Raw genomic sequence first — 15,836 nt, 5'->3', positions numbered from 1 at the left:
TCAAAGTTGGAGGTATGTTTATGCATGTAGGTTTTGAGCCGTATGCCAGATTTTTAAAACATTAGGTATTGTTGGATTCCTTGGATCAAGCCGAGTTCAATGCACCCATTGACGTCAATTTCCGCCATATTTGATTTTCTGAAAAAGTTTAAAAATTTTTCACAGGCCACAAATCTTGTCCAATCGTCACCAAATTTGGCACAGATGATGTTCAGACCAGGACTCACAAAAGTTATCAGATGGATTTTTGATTTTCAAAAGCGTTCATCTGTGAGATCATAACTCAGCAGTGCTTTGATGTATCAAAACCAAACTTGGTACATGGACTCGGGACCCCATTTTGAGGAAGCACAAAAAAAAATCCATCATTTGACCACTGGGGGGCACTGCAATAAGCAAAAATGCATTTTGGCTAATAACTGGTGATGTGTTTACTTAAAAAAAAAATTTTCTCGTGTCTGGTGATACCGTGAGAGGTCCCAAGGCTGAGACATGGCAACTTTTCATGTCAGCCTAATTGATGTGGCTGCCATATTGGATTTTATCAAAAGATTTCAACATTTTTCACAGGCCACAAAGTTTGCCCAATCTTCACCAAATTTGGCACAGATCATCTTCAGACCAACCCTCAAAAATGTTCTCTTATACAAACAGGATGTGAGCTCATATCTCAATTACACTCAATCTTTGGTCAATTGACATAAAACTTGCTATCAGTGCTCACAGCCGCACTTTTAACATGATTCGATCAAGTTGCCATGGTGACTCTGCCCTGCTGGATTGCTTGGCCCCCTCATCGCTGCTTGCAGCTATATTTATGGTTATGGTTCTCTAGTCTCTATTCTAGTTTTAGCTATTCTATTAATTTTTTTATATTTGAGTTAGTCTAGTTAGTTATTGTATATAATTCATTGGCATTTTAAAAAGTGGTATTTTTATTAAGCCCACTCTGTACTAGTGGCTATATCTACATAAATTTCAAGCAAATCATTTTGATTAACCACCATACTTTGGTTTTGTAGAGACTTGCATTTTTGTCGAACCCTCTGCTGGTCAATGTTAAAAACTACAGTCAGAGCACTAAGTCATATTTCAGAGTAATCTAAACTTTTCAACTTTTCCTCTGTTCCCTCATTTTTTCCCCACCTATATGTACTGTATTTGTTTATTTATTTAAGTTTGTCTTTTGCCCCTGTAGGTTCATTTGATTAACACAAACAAAAGCAGCAGCAAAACAGTCTATGCAAATAATACAGGCAATAATTAAACAAGTGCAATAACTAAAGCAAACTAAAGCGCTTGAGCTTCAGAAATGCTTGGGAAAATGTAGCTTGTGTGGACGCTACCGCACTACTTGATCAATAAAAGATCTTCGCTACTGAAAAGCTATTTGGTTCAGAAAACAGCGACGCTACCACCACGCCATTGAGAAATGTAGTTAAACTAGTAGCGTCGCTACAAGTCGCGGCGTTAGTAGTTTAACTACATTTCTGCCCAACACTGACATTACTCAACAGAGATAATGACATACACAGAATTGCTTATAACATTTTATTTCAGTATTTCACAGTTATAATTAAAGACAGCTGAAAAGTAAAAGCAAGTTAGTTGAGCAGGGTCTCACTGTGTCTTTATTATAACAATAGATACTTATAAATAGAATTTGTATTCAAATTTTTTTAAACATTTTATTCAGATAATTTTAGATATTAAAAGAAGCAGAGTTCAAAATAATGGAAAAACTGGCGCAGTGAACCAGATTCAGCCTCTCAGACGCACCAGGAGGTGGATGTTGCTCCTCTGTTCTATACCGTAGTCCTCCAGTTTACTGCCATCCTTCAGCTGCTTACATTGGTAGATCAACCTCTGTTGCTGGACGGGGACCTGCTCCTTATTTTCGACCTTGAGTTTGAACTCAGTGACGGTCTCTCCCGGGGAAACGTCGTAGGTGTGCGTCTGGCCGGTAGTGGTTATCAGAAACACTTGAAAGGGCTGTACGACCAGCACGGCGACTATGCATTCCGAATGCAGACCGTAGTCCTGCAGAGTTTTTCTGTCGTCTTTCAGGTCAATCCTGGGTTCTTTCTGCGTACTTAGCCGCTGCATTGAGCTGGGCACGTCCGCGTTCTGTTGGATGATGGACTTCAGCTGTCCGACTGTGGTGCCCGGTTCCACGGACAGGGAAAAAGTATCCCCAGCTAAGAATTTGATTGTTAACTCCATAACGAGAGATTTGATCTGAAACGAAACAATGGAATTTAAAAAATCAGCTCAACAGGATTTTAATTAACACCAACTTGAAGTGAACCTCACATACGCCCTTTTATGGGCACGATACAGATTTGGAGTCATCACAAAACAGCATAGTCTCTGAAAATAATAATTCCGAATTATTATGGCTAATGGTTGTTATTAAGGCATAGTTTGCACATCTAGCAAGACAGAGAAACAGGTGGTGAGAAAAGCAAATACGTTATTTATAATTACTAGCGTAAAATAAAAACCATGCTCTACCTTTTGAATAAATGCCTTTTAGGACGTCGAACTTTCGATTTGTGTGCGAATGGAGAGTCGCTCAAGAGGATTCCGCCCTGCATTCCAGACTATCTTTGAGAAGACACTTGTCAGACAGGCAGAGAAGATCATTTCAGATCCCACCCATGTTCTGAACCTTGAATACCAACTCCTCCCCTCAGGCAGACTTCAGGCTTCAGGATCCCCCAATGCAAATTGAATAGGTATAACCACTCCTTTGTTCCCCTGTCTATTAAAGCTCTGAATAGCAGCCTAGGAGGTAAGGTTAGGAGCTAGGAGGTTCGCTGCGTTGTGCAATGTGTGTTTTATGTATATAATGTACGTATGTATTGTAGGTATCTGTCTTATGTCTGGTGCTGTGTTTTGAACAGCTGAGAGGCCCTCCCCTTTTCATCCCCATTAATGTCCGTAGTGGAAGTTCTGAAATTCCTTTGGAACATCTGTCAAGCTAGTTGAGCTGATCGCAAATCTGTTAATTTTTTTCAAATCGGCCAATGTATAAGGCAGCATTACATGTTTTTCTTAACATACTATTTTTACTATCTAGTCACAAAGGGTTTCAAGTTTTTTGATTATCCATGAAATAATCTCTAGAAACATTAGGTTAGGAGTGTGTCAGATCTTTATAATTTTTGGTACACAGAGAGTCCAAAACTTACTTACTGTTAAAGTGCAAAAAGAAATATGATAATATATTACTTATTCTTTGTATAGCCAGGAAAAATATACAGACATGCACATACTTCAAAACCATCTGTATAGAATTCCTATGGGATTTGTAACATTAGTGATTTCTTTCCATTTTAAATAAGTTCTTTTTCACTCTCGCACACACACTTTTTTGCTTATGGCAGTCGATCAATGTCGATGATGACGCTGCTCCAATTTCTTGGGGGTTTATTGGGGTGTATTTCACCTGTGCATAGCCATGTGGCTGTGCAGGCCAATAGTGTTGGGTGGACCGATTCTTTTCACAGTACCGGTTCCTTCGAGTTGATACATATAAATGTACCGAACCTTTCGAACATTGAACCTCACGAGTTTTGATACTTTTTCTAAAAAATGACATCCGTTTCTCCGTGACACTCCATTATAGTAGCCTACATGCACGTTCGACAACTACATTACATTACATTACAACTAGTGCTGCATACCCCACCAACTTCTCTTCAATGCATTACCTTTCATCAAGTATAAGTTTACATTAATAAAGATAAATATTAATTTTAATACATTGATTCTGCATCCTACTTGTATGTAGGTAGGCTATGTAAGCACAATACGATGTTACAGAAATGTGTCAGACAATTTGTCCAAGGGTGGGCATTATTTCTCAGAAAAGGGACACCTCAGTCTTTTAACAGTTCTAAAATCAATGCGCTACAGCATTCTTCTAAAGCAGTTTAAACAGCAACATTATTCTTTTGCTTTTGAACTGTTGTTACATCCCCTCCCCTTTTCAATGTCCAATTTCACAATTGATGGCAACGTTGAATCACATTTCTAGTTACTGTTGCTAGCTTTATTTATGGTTGTGAACCATCCCGCAAAATACGGAATTTTCCCTTATTTGCACAGTAGAATAGGCATTCCGCATTTAACTCATGGCTACCGGACGCATTTTCATCTGTATCTTTGTGAACGATTCCGTTTGTAGTAACCGCTGTTTTGATTAGGCTACAATTCAATAGTTAGCTAGCTAGCTAGCCAGGATAACAAGTATGCTGTGAGACCATTCTGACCTAACACCCAGAATTTTAATATTGGCCAGGTGACAAGTGAGTTCATTAGATTTCCTTCACTGAGTGCAGGCTGCCTGTCTTGGCTCAAAGTCCGTTTCAACTCAACCTCCGAACGGTCCGATAGTTCGAGAGAACAGTTCATTCCGACATTCAAACTCGTTCAGTGAGTGCAGGCTGTTGGTCTCGAGTCACGTCCGATTCAACTCGCTCATTCATTAGTTCATTCGATCTCGCTCTCGCTCATTCGTTGGTTGTTCCGCTTGATATGCTTTGAGCACTGCATCTACCGTAGCAGGCAGCAGTTTTGAGTGGAAAAATGCAGGGAGAGTCCGATTCATGAGCACTCGGATATTCAGCAGGCTAGAATTTGATTGATGAGCACTTGGACGTTTGTCAGGCTGATCCGGTACATACCGGACACAAAAAGATTTGTTCATTTTCGCCCATCACTACAGGCCAATGCGCGATCCGCAATTCTTGCCGCATGAGGGGCAGGGGTATACGGCAGAGGAAAGGGGGGGCCCTGCAGCATGTTGGTGCCTCTGTGCATGCCGCTGCATTCTCCTCTCTGTAGCCTGCTCCTGAAGGTGAGTGATTCCCTGGTGGCAGGTGGAGCTCCAGGTGTGGCGATCAGCAGCCAGGGACTCTAGTGCTGGTGGTTTGATGTTGCACTTCTTCAGGAGGGTTTTTAGGTGATCCTTAAAACGCTTTTCCTGGCCCCCAGCAGACCTATGACTATTCAAGAGCTGGCCTTGAGGATCTGTCTAGGAAGGTGGTGGGCAGGCATGCGGATCACATACCCGACCCAACGCATATGTCTTTGCGCAAGGAACACTGCAATGCTGGGTGTATGAGTCCGGTCGTGGATTGCCACATAGGGCACCCTGTCTTCCCAGGACACACTCAGGATCCTTTGGAGGCAGCGGATGTGGAAGGCCTCTAGAGTTCGTATGTGCCTCTGGTAGGGGGTCCAGGTTTCTGAACCATAAAGCAGTGTGGAGAGGCAAACGGCCTTGTACACAGTTGCTTTGGTGGAGATGGTTAGGTTCCTGTTCTGGAAGACCCTGGACTTCAGCCTGCCGAAGGCAGCAGAGGCCAAACCAATGAGAACTTGGGTGTTGTTGTCGATATTGCAGGAGGGGGACAGAATGCTACCGAGGTAGGTGAAATGTGGGACGATGGCAAGAGGATGAATATCAAGGGTGAAGGTAGGCGCATGTGGTTGGGGGATGGACTCTTGCACGACTATCTGCGTTTTCTTGATGTTGATCTGGAGACTAATGGCGCTGTATATGGAAGCAACCACATTTAATGCACATTGTAGGGATTCTGGTGAGTGGGCGAGGAGAGCACAGTCATCAGCGTACTGTAGCTCCAGGATGTGTTGGGTGGTGGTTTTAGGGGCGACTTGAAGTCGCCGGATATTAAAAAGATTTCCATCCAGTCTGTACTGTATCTGTACCCCATCTGTGGGATCCAGGGATTTGTGAGACAGAAGGGTGACGGTGGAGAGGAACATGTTAAAAATAGTTGGGACCCCCACATCCACACTGAAGAATGGGGATTGTTGGCCACCGATGCTCACACAGGCTTGCATCCCATCATGGAGCTGCCACAGGATGTTCCTGAACTTTGGTGGAACCCCCAGCTTCCTGAGTACTTCCCACAGCAGTTCCCAGTTTACTATGTCGAAGGCCTTGGACAGATCAATGAATGCTAGGTACAGGTCTTCTTTGTAAACAAGTGTCTGGTTCTGCTCTGTACTTTCTCTCACATGTCTCCCTTTTGTGTGTGTATGCGTGCGTGCGTGTGTGTGTGACAAGAGTATTAATAAGTCAGAACTAAATTATCCTGATCATCAATTCAGATGGAGAGCCATGGACTCATTGTCAGGAATCCATAGAAATGCATAGAAACTGACAACAGAATATGGATGTGGAGCTACTATTTTCATAATTTCTGCCAAAAGGTTAGGTCAGATGTTTTTTTCAGTAAGTAAGTGTCTCTTACTTGTGGATATCTGGACTCTCAGTATACCAAAGGAAATTAACCTGCCATCACCAGAACCTATGGATCCATGGGTATTTTCACAAAAAACGATAAAATGAGTAGTCCCTTGTGACTAACAACTAAAAATAGTATGATACAGAAATGGCTGTATCTGAAAAACTACAATGAGTCGGCGTCATTGGACTCCGCACAAGTTGCATTTCTATAATATCTGGGTTTCATCTATATGAATATGAAGATTTTGGTATATTTTGAATGATAACTTTAATTCAAAGATTTTTGCAAAAACTGAAACTACCATTTAAAGCAAGATAAACAGAAATGTTTTTGGAAATTCTATTTTATATATTTACTTCTATGCCTTTAGGATACTCATTCAAAAAAAATTCTACACCAAACAGAATGACATGTGTGGACATTTTTCTTAACATGCTATTTTTAGTCTTTAGTCATATATTGGTTAAAAGCACCTTGCTCAAGGGTACGACAGCAGAGTCCTACCTAGGAATTGAACCTGTGACCTGTGTTAGGTTATAAGCCTGGTTACTAATCCATTATATTACATTACATTACAGGCATTTGGCAGACGCTCTTATCCAGAGTGACGTACAACAAAGTGTATAACCATAACCAGGAACAAGTGCGTCGAAAACCCTAGAGAGAAGTACCGTTCCAAGTGCAGTACACTGCCACCTATCCATCCACTGCCACCTACCACTGTGTAGTATGACGCACCAATTACGCCAATTGTGACCTAAACAAAAATACATTTAGCTAAGCACATCCTTGTATATTCATCCTTACATTTGAAACATTACATTACTCAACAGAGTTAATGACATACTGAGAATTGCTTATAACATTTTATTTCAGTATTTCACAGCTATCATTAAAGACAGTTGAAAAGTAAAAGCAAGTTAGTTGAGCAGGGTCCCATTATGTCTTTAGTATAATAATAGATACTTATAAATATAATTTTAATTCAAATTTTAAAAAACATTTTACTCAAATAATTTTAGATATTATAAGAAGCAGAGATCAAAATAATGGAAAACTGGCGCAGTGAACCAGATTCAGCCTCCTCTCAGACGCAGCACGAGGTGGATGATGCTCCCCGCTTTTATATCGTACTCCTCCAGTTTACAGCCATCCTGGAGCTCCTTGCTTCCGTAGACCAACCTCTGTTGCTGGACGGCGACCTGCTCCTCATTTTGGACCTTGAGCTTGAACTCAGAGACGGTCTCTCCCGGGGAAACGTCGTAGGTGTGGTTTTTGCCGGTAGTTGTTTTCAGAAATACTTGAAAGGTCTGCACGGTCTGCACGATCAGCACGGCGATTATGCATCCCGAATGCAGACCGTAGTCCTGCAGAGTTTTCATGTCGTCTTTCAGGTCTATCCGGTGGCCGTTCTGCGTACTTAGCCGCTGCCTCGCGCTGGGGACCTCCGCGTTCAGTTGGATCATGGACTTCAGCTGTCCGACTGTGGTGCGCGGATCCACGGACAGGGAATAGGTATTCCCATCAAAGAGTTTGATCGTTAGATCCATGACGAGAGATTTGATCTGAAACGAAATAATGAAATAAATAAAAAAATCAGCTCAACAGGATATGAATTAACACCAACTTGAAGTGAACCTCATATATGTCCTTTAATTTCATAATACAGCTTTGGAGTCATCGCAAATAATTATTCCAAATTATTACGGCTAATGGTTGTTATTAAGGCACAGTTTTCACATCTAATAAGACAGAGAAACAGGTGGTGAGAAAACAAATACGTTATTTATAATTACTAACGTAGAATAAAAACAACGTATTACCTTTTGAATAAATGCCTTTTAGGACGTCGAACTTTTCGATTTGTGTGCAAACGGAGAGTCGCTGAAGAGGATTCAGCCGAGATGAACAAGATGAGAGTGACGAGTCTCCTTGTGACGGCGGTCTATCTGGTGCTGTGTTTTGAACAGCTGAGATGCCCGCCTCCTTTTATCATCCTCCTCTTAAGATTCATTTTCCGGGCCGGACTCGTACATTTGACGGCAAGTTTCGGTTTCCATTCATTGGTCGCGCTTTTCATTTCCTTTCTCTGTATGAATGCCTGGTTACTAAATATGCATTTATTTGGTGCTGTTTTGCTCAACTCAGAAAAATCTAGTTCAAGTTCCGTAGCCTACCACAAAAACAAAGAAAGGAGGCAATGCAAATAGGGTACACTTTGGTAATAGGCTACACTTTCCTTACTTATGTGTACTCATGTATTACAGTACACTATAGCAATCGTAATAAGAATACATGAAAACATGCAAAAGGCCACAGGTAGGGTACATAATACTCGGCCATGTAGAAATGCTTTCAAAAGCCGCAACACACCAAAAAGCCACGTAGACCAATTACAATCAAACATAAGTTCGCAAATAACTAAGTCCTTTTAAAAAATTAAATTTAAAAAAAATATGGATTGATTTAATATTTACAGGAACGCAACGAACATTATGTTGGACCACATAATTGAAGTTGTACCATAAAGTGAAATTGTGCTACGGCAACAAATAAAATCAAGCAGGCATTCTCAGACAGCTGTATTAGACCAATTTCTCCTTCTTCTTCTTCTTCTTCTTCTTCTTCTTGTAATAATAATAATAATAATAATAATAATATTATAATAATAATAATAATAATAATAATAATCCATCCATCCATTATCTGTACCCACTTATCCTGGTCAGGGTCGCGAGAGGTGCTGGAGCCTATCCCAGCGTGCATTGGGCGAGAGGCAGGAATACACCCTGGACAGGCTGCCAATCCATCGCAGGGCACACACACACCATTCACTCATGATTCACTCACACATTCATACCTATGGGCAATTTAGTGTCTCCAGTCGGCCTACCTGCATGTCTTTGGACTGTGGGAGGAAACTGGAGTACCTGGAGGAAACCCATGCGGACACGGGGAGAACATGCAAACTCCACACAGAAAGGCACCAAGCCGAGATTCGTAATCACAACCTTTTTGCTGTGAGGAGACAGTGCTACCCACTGCACCACCGTGCCGCCCAATAATAGTAATAATAATAATAATAATAATAATAATAATAATAATAATGACTTGCTATTATCTAAAGCATTGGCTAATATCATTCTTCAGCAGCAGGAAGCAGTGATTCAGGACTGATGTCCACCCCTCATGTAGTCTGAAAGGTTTGACAGAAAGCAGTAACTGAACCCCCATAATGATTATTTATATAAATCAATGAATCACAACTGCAAGGGTATGTTAAAAAATGTCATATTCAGGACGACAGAAACGTTGTCTATATTATGAGCTTCTCATAAAGCTGTATCTTAAATCTCAACAGGGAAAATGGCACAGAGAAGGAATAGTTCTGTTACAACTGAACATGCAGGCATAACAGCACCAATTTATCAACTAGTATTTTACATGGTTTCATCACATCACTGATAAATATAAAACAACAGAAAGTTAACAAAAGAAGCAGGTGCCTCAAGACAGCTCAGGCAGAGCTTCTGTCCCCAATACCATATTTTTACAGTTTTTACATTTTTAAAATTTATTTATAACAGTTACATTACTGGGTATTTAAATGGATAAGGCAAATAAAACACACATCCATTTACCACACAGAAACATACAGTATATAAAAGGAGCAAAACAAGGTGCCGAATAAATAAAAAATAAACAAAAGATCAGGCCCTATGACTCAGGGGATTTCCTAAATTAGATGAGAATGCCTACGTAACGAAACCTGGAGATCTGCCAACCTGTAGGTGTGCACTCCAAGCATAAAAAATCAGACCTCATTGAACACCTAGAGATCTCACTGAGCCGCTATTTTGTAGAATCACGTGCGCTAAATTTATATGGAAATGAAAACTTACAGGACGGCAGGTAGAGTTTCATAAACAGGGGTGGGCAGCCCTGCTGTAGAGGATTTCCCAAATTACACAAGAATGCCTACGTAACAAATATTTTAGCCTCTCCCCATCACTACCTGTACCTGCCTTCCATATAACATTCCCGTGACAAGCAAATGCAAGGAATGGAAAGTGAAAGTGGCCAGGGTTTGTTGTGGTTGTTGCCCTTACAGAAGATGCTTACATTTTACCTTCAGCCAGCATTTGTGCAAACTAATCCCGGCACTGGATTTCTTACAGCAAATTCCATTTCGTTCTATCCCATTCCACTTTTTCCTTTTTTGCATGTCTATCCAATACTTGCTGCTGGTAGGCTTCACTGAACTGGCTAAGTTCTTCCTGCTTTTTCCTTTGGCACCAGACATTGCTCACGTAAGGCAAACAGAGATGGGATCGCAGTACCAAAAGCACCGCGGCAGGGAATTGAACCCTTGGTCGCATGTCAGACTTGTATATATGGGTTTATGGTCAGCTATGTGTGTACACATTTTTAAGTCTGGCTGTGTGTTAGAATCTCACACTGTGTAAGTTGTTTTGGGAGAAAATACTGTTGTGGAGTGCTTTAAGACATACGTGCCGGCAGATGGCACAAGGTCAAATTACCACAAGAAATCTAAACCCGAGAGATCGATCTGTCAAGTCTTTACAGAACTAAACATGTGTACAAGGAAAGGCTGTAGTAAATCGAACTACTGTAAGTTAGAGTAGCATTCGGAAGCCCAGGTTGTGGTACAGTCTGAAACGTCCTGGAGGTCAGTGCAGCTTTCTCACTCGGGGGGAAGCGTCCGAAAGCAGCCACCCCGACACCGCACTGGTGGTGACCCTGTTGCTTGTGTCATGTGACGTGGTGAGGACAAGATGGCCCTTGAGGTTGTCCCATTTCTGACCTTTTTTGAAAAATAAATAAAAAATTTGCTGCTATTGCAGCCCGTAGGATGACGGTGAAACCGAGGTGGAGGACAAACCCTGGGACACTGTACATACCGCTACAAAAATCACTGCAATATTTGCAATGAGAGAAAAAAAACCGATGCAGCATGTTGCAGAAGATGGTGTGTATTTAAAACAAGTACAATGTGAGCTGATTTAATAATATATGATTGCAGACTTATATATACTATATAACCAAACGTGTCTGGACACCCCTTAGTCTGGGGCTGTTTTGCATGGTTTGGGCTAGGCCCCTTAGTTCCAGTGAAGGCAAATATTAATGCTACAGCATACAGTCATATTCTAGACTATTCTGTGCTTCCCTAACAGTTTGGGGAAGGCCCTTTCCTGTTTCAGCATGACAATGCCCCTGGGCACACAGCAAGGTCCATATATAAATGGTTGTGTTGAGAACAGTGTGGAAGAAAATGACTGGCCTGCACAGGGCCCTGACCTCAACCCCATCCAACACCTTGGGGATCAATTGGAAAGCCAACTGTGAGCCAGGCCTAATCAGTGCCTGGCCTCAGTAATGGTCTTCTGGCTGAATGGAGCAAATCCCTGCAGCAATGCGCCAACATCTAGTGCAAAGCCTTCCCAGACAAGTGGAGGTTGTTATAGCAACAAAGGGTGGACCAAGTCCATATCAATGCCCATAATTCTGGATGAGATGTTGATGTCAGGTGTCCACATTTTGGCCGTGTAGTGTAGTGTCAAAGGCATATGCCAGAAGGAGCAGTAGAAGTACATCAATATCAGGCGCACTTGCCCTGCGAGCTTGGGGTTATCTGAACTTGCTGGTGCCATTCCAGGGTAGGACAATTTCAGCATTTCAAGGCAAAGTGAGAGCAGGTTACTGGCCAGCCCTGAAGATGAACTGGAAAGTGTGGACCCCTTTCCAATTTATCAACATCAACTACGTGCCTGTTCAGGTAAGCAGCTCCGCGGCGAAGTGCTCAGTGTTCATTAAACTATTGCAGGGTTCATACAGTTCAGAGGGATCAGGCATGTTCTCACGAGAGTAAAATGTGCTGTATCGTTGTCAATTTAACACAAAAATTGTATATCAAAGAATAGCATTTCACATCGGATGCACTGTCAATAGCAGCCATGTCGCACCATTAATGCTCTATGTTGTTTCATTAATTTTGTTTGTTTGTTTGTTTGTTTGTTTTAGTTCCGTGTACTGTTTGCCAACCTGGTGGCTTTGTTCTGGTACGCCTACCTTGCGTCGGTAAGGAAGTGAAGCCGCCCGACCACCCTTCAGTTTTACGGAATTCAGCATGTGCCGGACGTGCGTGGTTCCCAGGACACGTGTTTAACATACTGTAGGCCTGATTGTACTAAATATAGGTGCTGGAAATGAACGCGATGGTCGAACCACATCCAGTGCAGTCGTGGATTAAACGAACGGTTCGCCAATGAAGTGGCAGTTCCACAGGGATCAAAATGCCATTTATAAATATAAGGATTTGCACACGAACTGAGAATCATGTTGACTGATTGTACCGTATGCGATAATTGAAGAGAATGCCTTGGATCCTTCACACATTGCCTCAATTTGCAGAATCGCATGTGTCACAAAAAAACAAATGGACACGTGATTAAATTTAACCTGGATGCTGAACTGAGATTTGAGCGAAGCTAATGCATTATCCATATTAGTTCAACAACAAAACTCAATACAATAGAAAACCAATGGCTAATTTTAAGGTGTAAGCTAAACACAACATGCAGATTGGTGATCAAGTAAGACTAATCAGTATTGCTCTACTTTAGTATTACTTCATTATCAGTGTTGTTGCTTATAAGCAAAGCCTGCTGCTGTCTTGAATACCCACCAGTGTTGTATAGGAACTCAAATCCAGTTGCTTGCTACGTAGTAATGTCTAGAGCAAACGACGTGGAGGAAAACACCTCGATGTGCACCTGCTGTATAAAATCCTGCACTCTGCGCAGGTATGCGTTAATGTAACCTTTCGATGATCGGCCATTTTTTTCCACTCAACCTTTGAAATAAAACAAGTGCTTGCCTTCATCATGGTTTGTTTATTCTTGCACCATTACATTACTGCCATTGGCAGACTCTTACCCAGAGCAATTTATGCATTCCATTACAAGCATTTAGCAGACGCTCTTATCCAGTGCGACTTACACAACTTTTTTTTTTTTTACATAGCATTTACATTGCATCCATGTCCTTGTATATTCAGGTTAAAAGTACCTTACTCAGAGATACAACAGCAGAGTCCTACCAAGGAATTGAACCTGTAATCTGTGTTAGGTTATAAACCTGGTTAATAATCCATTATACTACACTGCCACCTACCACAGTGTAGTATGACGCACCAATTATGCCAATCTTGACCTAAACAAAAATATATTTAGCTAAGCACATCCTTGTATATTCATCCTTACATTTGAAACATTGCATTACTCAACAGAGTTAATGACATACACAAAATTGCTTATAACATTTTATTTCAGTATTGCACAGCTATCATTAAAGACAGATGAAAAGTAAAATCAGTCAATCAATCACACGACCAAGGTCAGTGGAATTTGCTTACAATACAGCATGGTGGTAAGCTCAATACAACGGTGTCAAAAGCAAGTTCGTTGAGCAGGGTCCCATTATAACAACAGATACTTATAAATATAATTTTTATTCAAATTTTTTAAATATTTCATTCAAATAATTTTAGAAATTAAAAGAAGCAGAGTTCAAAATAATGGAAAAACTGGCGCAGTGAACCAGATTCAGCCTCCTCTCAGACGCAGCACGAGGTGGATGGTGCTCCCCGCTGTTATATCGTAGTCCTCCAGTTTACAGCCATCCTGCAGCTCCTTGCTTCCGTAGACCAACCTCTGTTGCTGGACGGCGACCTGCTCCTTATTTTGGACCTTGAGCTTGAACTCAGAGACGGTCTCGCCCGGGGAAACGTCGTAGGTGTGCGTCTGGCCGGTAGTGGTTTTCAGAAACACTTGAAAGGTCTGTACGATCAGCACGGCGATTATACATCCCGAATGCAGACCGTAGTCCTGCAGAGTTTTCCTGTCGTCTTTCAGGTCTATCCTGTGGCTGTTCTGCGTACTTAGCCGCTGCCTCGCGCTGGGCACCTCCGCTTTCAGTTGGATCATGGACTTCAGCTGTCCGACTGTGGTGCGCGGATCCACGGACAGGGAAAAAGTATTCCCAGCAAAGAGTTTGATCGTTAGCTCCATGACGAGAGATTTGATCTGAAACGAAATAATGAAATAAATTAAAAAATCAGCTCAACAGGATATGAATTAACACCAACTTCAAGTGAACCTCACATATGTACTTTAATTTCATAATACAGCTTTGGAGCAAATACGTTATGTATAATTACTAGCGTAGAATAAAAACAACGTGTTACCTTTTGAATAAATGCCTTTTAGGACGTTGAACTTTTCGATTTGTGTGCAAACGGAGAGTCGCTCAAGAGGATTCAGCCGAGATGAACAAGGTGAGAGTGACGAGTCTGCTTATGGTGGCTGTCTGTCTGGTGCTGTATTTTGAACAGCTGAGAGGCCCGCCTCCTTTTATGATCCTAATCTTAAGATTCGTTTTCCGGACCCGACTCATACATTTGACGGCAAGTTTCGGTTTCCATTCATTGGTCGCGCTTTTCATTTCCTTTCTCTGTACGAATGCCTGGTTACTAAATATGCATTCATATGGTGCTGTTTTGCTCAGCTCAGAAAAATCTAGTTCAGGTTCCGTAGCCTACCAAAAAACAAAGAAAGGAGGCAATGCAAATAGGGTACACTTTGGTAATAGGCTACACTTTCCTTACTTATGTGTACTCATATATCACAGGACATTATAGCAATCGTAATGAGAATACATGAATGCATGTAAATGCAACAGGTAGGGTTTGAACATGAACATGTTTGAACTGAACATGCAGGTAACAGCACCAATTTATCAACGAGTATTTTACATGGTTTCATCACATCACTGATAAATATAAAACAACTGAAAGTAAACAAAAGAAGCAGGTGCCTCAAGACAGCTCATGCAGAGCTTCAGTCCCCAAAACCATATTTTTACAGTTTTTAAAATTTTATAATTTATTTATAACAGTTACATTAATGGGTATTTAAATGGATAAGGCAAATAAAACACACATCCATTTACCACACAGAAACATATAAAAGGAGCAAAACAAGGTGTCGAATAAATAAAAATAAACAAAAAGATGATTCAGGGGATTTCCTAAATTAGATGAGAATGCCTACGTAACAAAACCTGGAGATCTGCCAACTTGTACGTTTGCACTCCAACCATAAAAAAGCAGACTCATGCTCATTGAACAGCTAGAGATCTCACTGAGCCGCTATTTTGTAGAATCACGTGCGCTAAATTTATGTGGAAATGAAAACTTACAGGACGGCAGGTAGAGTTTCATAAACAGGGCTGGGCAGCCCTGCTGTAGAGGATTTCCCAAATTACACAAGAATGCCTACGTAACAAATATTTTAGTCTCTCCCCATCACTACCTGTACCTGCATTCCATATAACATTCCCGTGACAAGCAAATGCAAGGAATGGAAAGTGAAAGTGGCCAGGGTTTGTTGTGGTTTTTGCCCTTACAGAAGATGCTTACATTTTACCTTTACCCAGCATTGCAACCTAATCCCGGCACTGGATTTCTTA

At 41.3% G+C, this 15,836-nt stretch overlaps 3 protein-coding genes and 1 long non-coding RNA gene across 4 annotated transcripts; 1 reads left to right on the top strand and 3 right to left on the bottom strand.

Annotated features, from left to right (window-relative positions):
• Positions 1-1,647: 1,647 nt before the first annotated feature.
• On the bottom strand, positions 1,648-2,670 carry LOC118207076 (polyubiquitin-B-like). The gene is made up of 2 exons (XM_035380373.1): positions 2,515-2,670; positions 1,648-2,238 (listed from the first exon to the last, which is right to left on the bottom strand). The coding sequence occupies exon 2, from the start codon at positions 2,221-2,223 to the stop codon at positions 1,762-1,764; it is 462 nt and encodes a 153-aa protein (XP_035236264.1). The 5' UTR covers positions 2,224-2,238; positions 2,515-2,670; the 3' UTR covers positions 1,648-1,761.
• A 4,467-nt stretch (positions 2,671-7,137) lies between these two features.
• On the bottom strand, positions 7,138-8,263 carry LOC118207071 (polyubiquitin-like). Its single transcript, XM_035380367.1, has 2 exons — positions 8,108-8,263; positions 7,138-7,849 (listed from the first exon to the last, which is right to left on the bottom strand). Exon 2 carries the CDS (start codon positions 7,832-7,834, stop codon positions 7,361-7,363), a length of 474 nt encoding a protein of 157 aa, XP_035236258.1. The 5' UTR covers positions 7,835-7,849; positions 8,108-8,263; the 3' UTR covers positions 7,138-7,360.
• Positions 8,264-10,962: 2,699 nt separating this feature from the next.
• LOC118207077 lies at positions 10,963-13,190 on the top strand. The gene is made up of 3 exons (XR_004761300.1): positions 10,963-10,974; positions 11,965-12,084; positions 12,330-13,190. It is a non-coding gene; the product is annotated as an uncharacterized LOC118207077 (long non-coding RNA).
• Positions 13,182-14,716, bottom strand: LOC118207072 (polyubiquitin-B-like). The gene is made up of 2 exons (XM_035380369.1): positions 14,554-14,716; positions 13,182-14,392 (listed from the first exon to the last, which is right to left on the bottom strand). Exon 2 carries the CDS (start codon positions 14,375-14,377, stop codon positions 13,913-13,915), a length of 465 nt encoding a protein of 154 aa, XP_035236260.1. The 5' UTR covers positions 14,378-14,392; positions 14,554-14,716; the 3' UTR covers positions 13,182-13,912.
• Between the last annotated feature and the right edge of the window lie 1,120 nt (positions 14,717-15,836).

This window comes from Anguilla anguilla, chromosome 10, assembly GCF_013347855.1.
Source record: "Anguilla anguilla isolate fAngAng1 chromosome 10, fAngAng1.pri, whole genome shotgun sequence".
Classification (NCBI taxonomy): Eukaryota; Metazoa; Chordata; class Actinopteri; order Anguilliformes; family Anguillidae; genus Anguilla; species Anguilla anguilla.
The sequence above is the reverse complement of the archived record's forward strand: the minus strand, read 5'-3'. Positions and strand labels throughout refer to the sequence as shown.

What these genes read in the sequence shown, in the direction of transcription:
- LOC118207076 (XM_035380373.1), bottom strand. Translation starts at nt 2,223, where the DNA reads ATGGAGTTAACAATCAAATTCTTAGCTGGGGATACTTTTTCCCTGTCC.
- LOC118207071 (XM_035380367.1), bottom strand. Translation starts at nt 7,834, where the DNA reads ATGGATCTAACGATCAAACTCTTTGATGGGAATACCTATTCCCTGTCC.
- LOC118207072 (XM_035380369.1), bottom strand. Translation starts at nt 14,377, where the DNA reads ATGGAGCTAACGATCAAACTCTTTGCTGGGAATACTTTTTCCCTGTCC.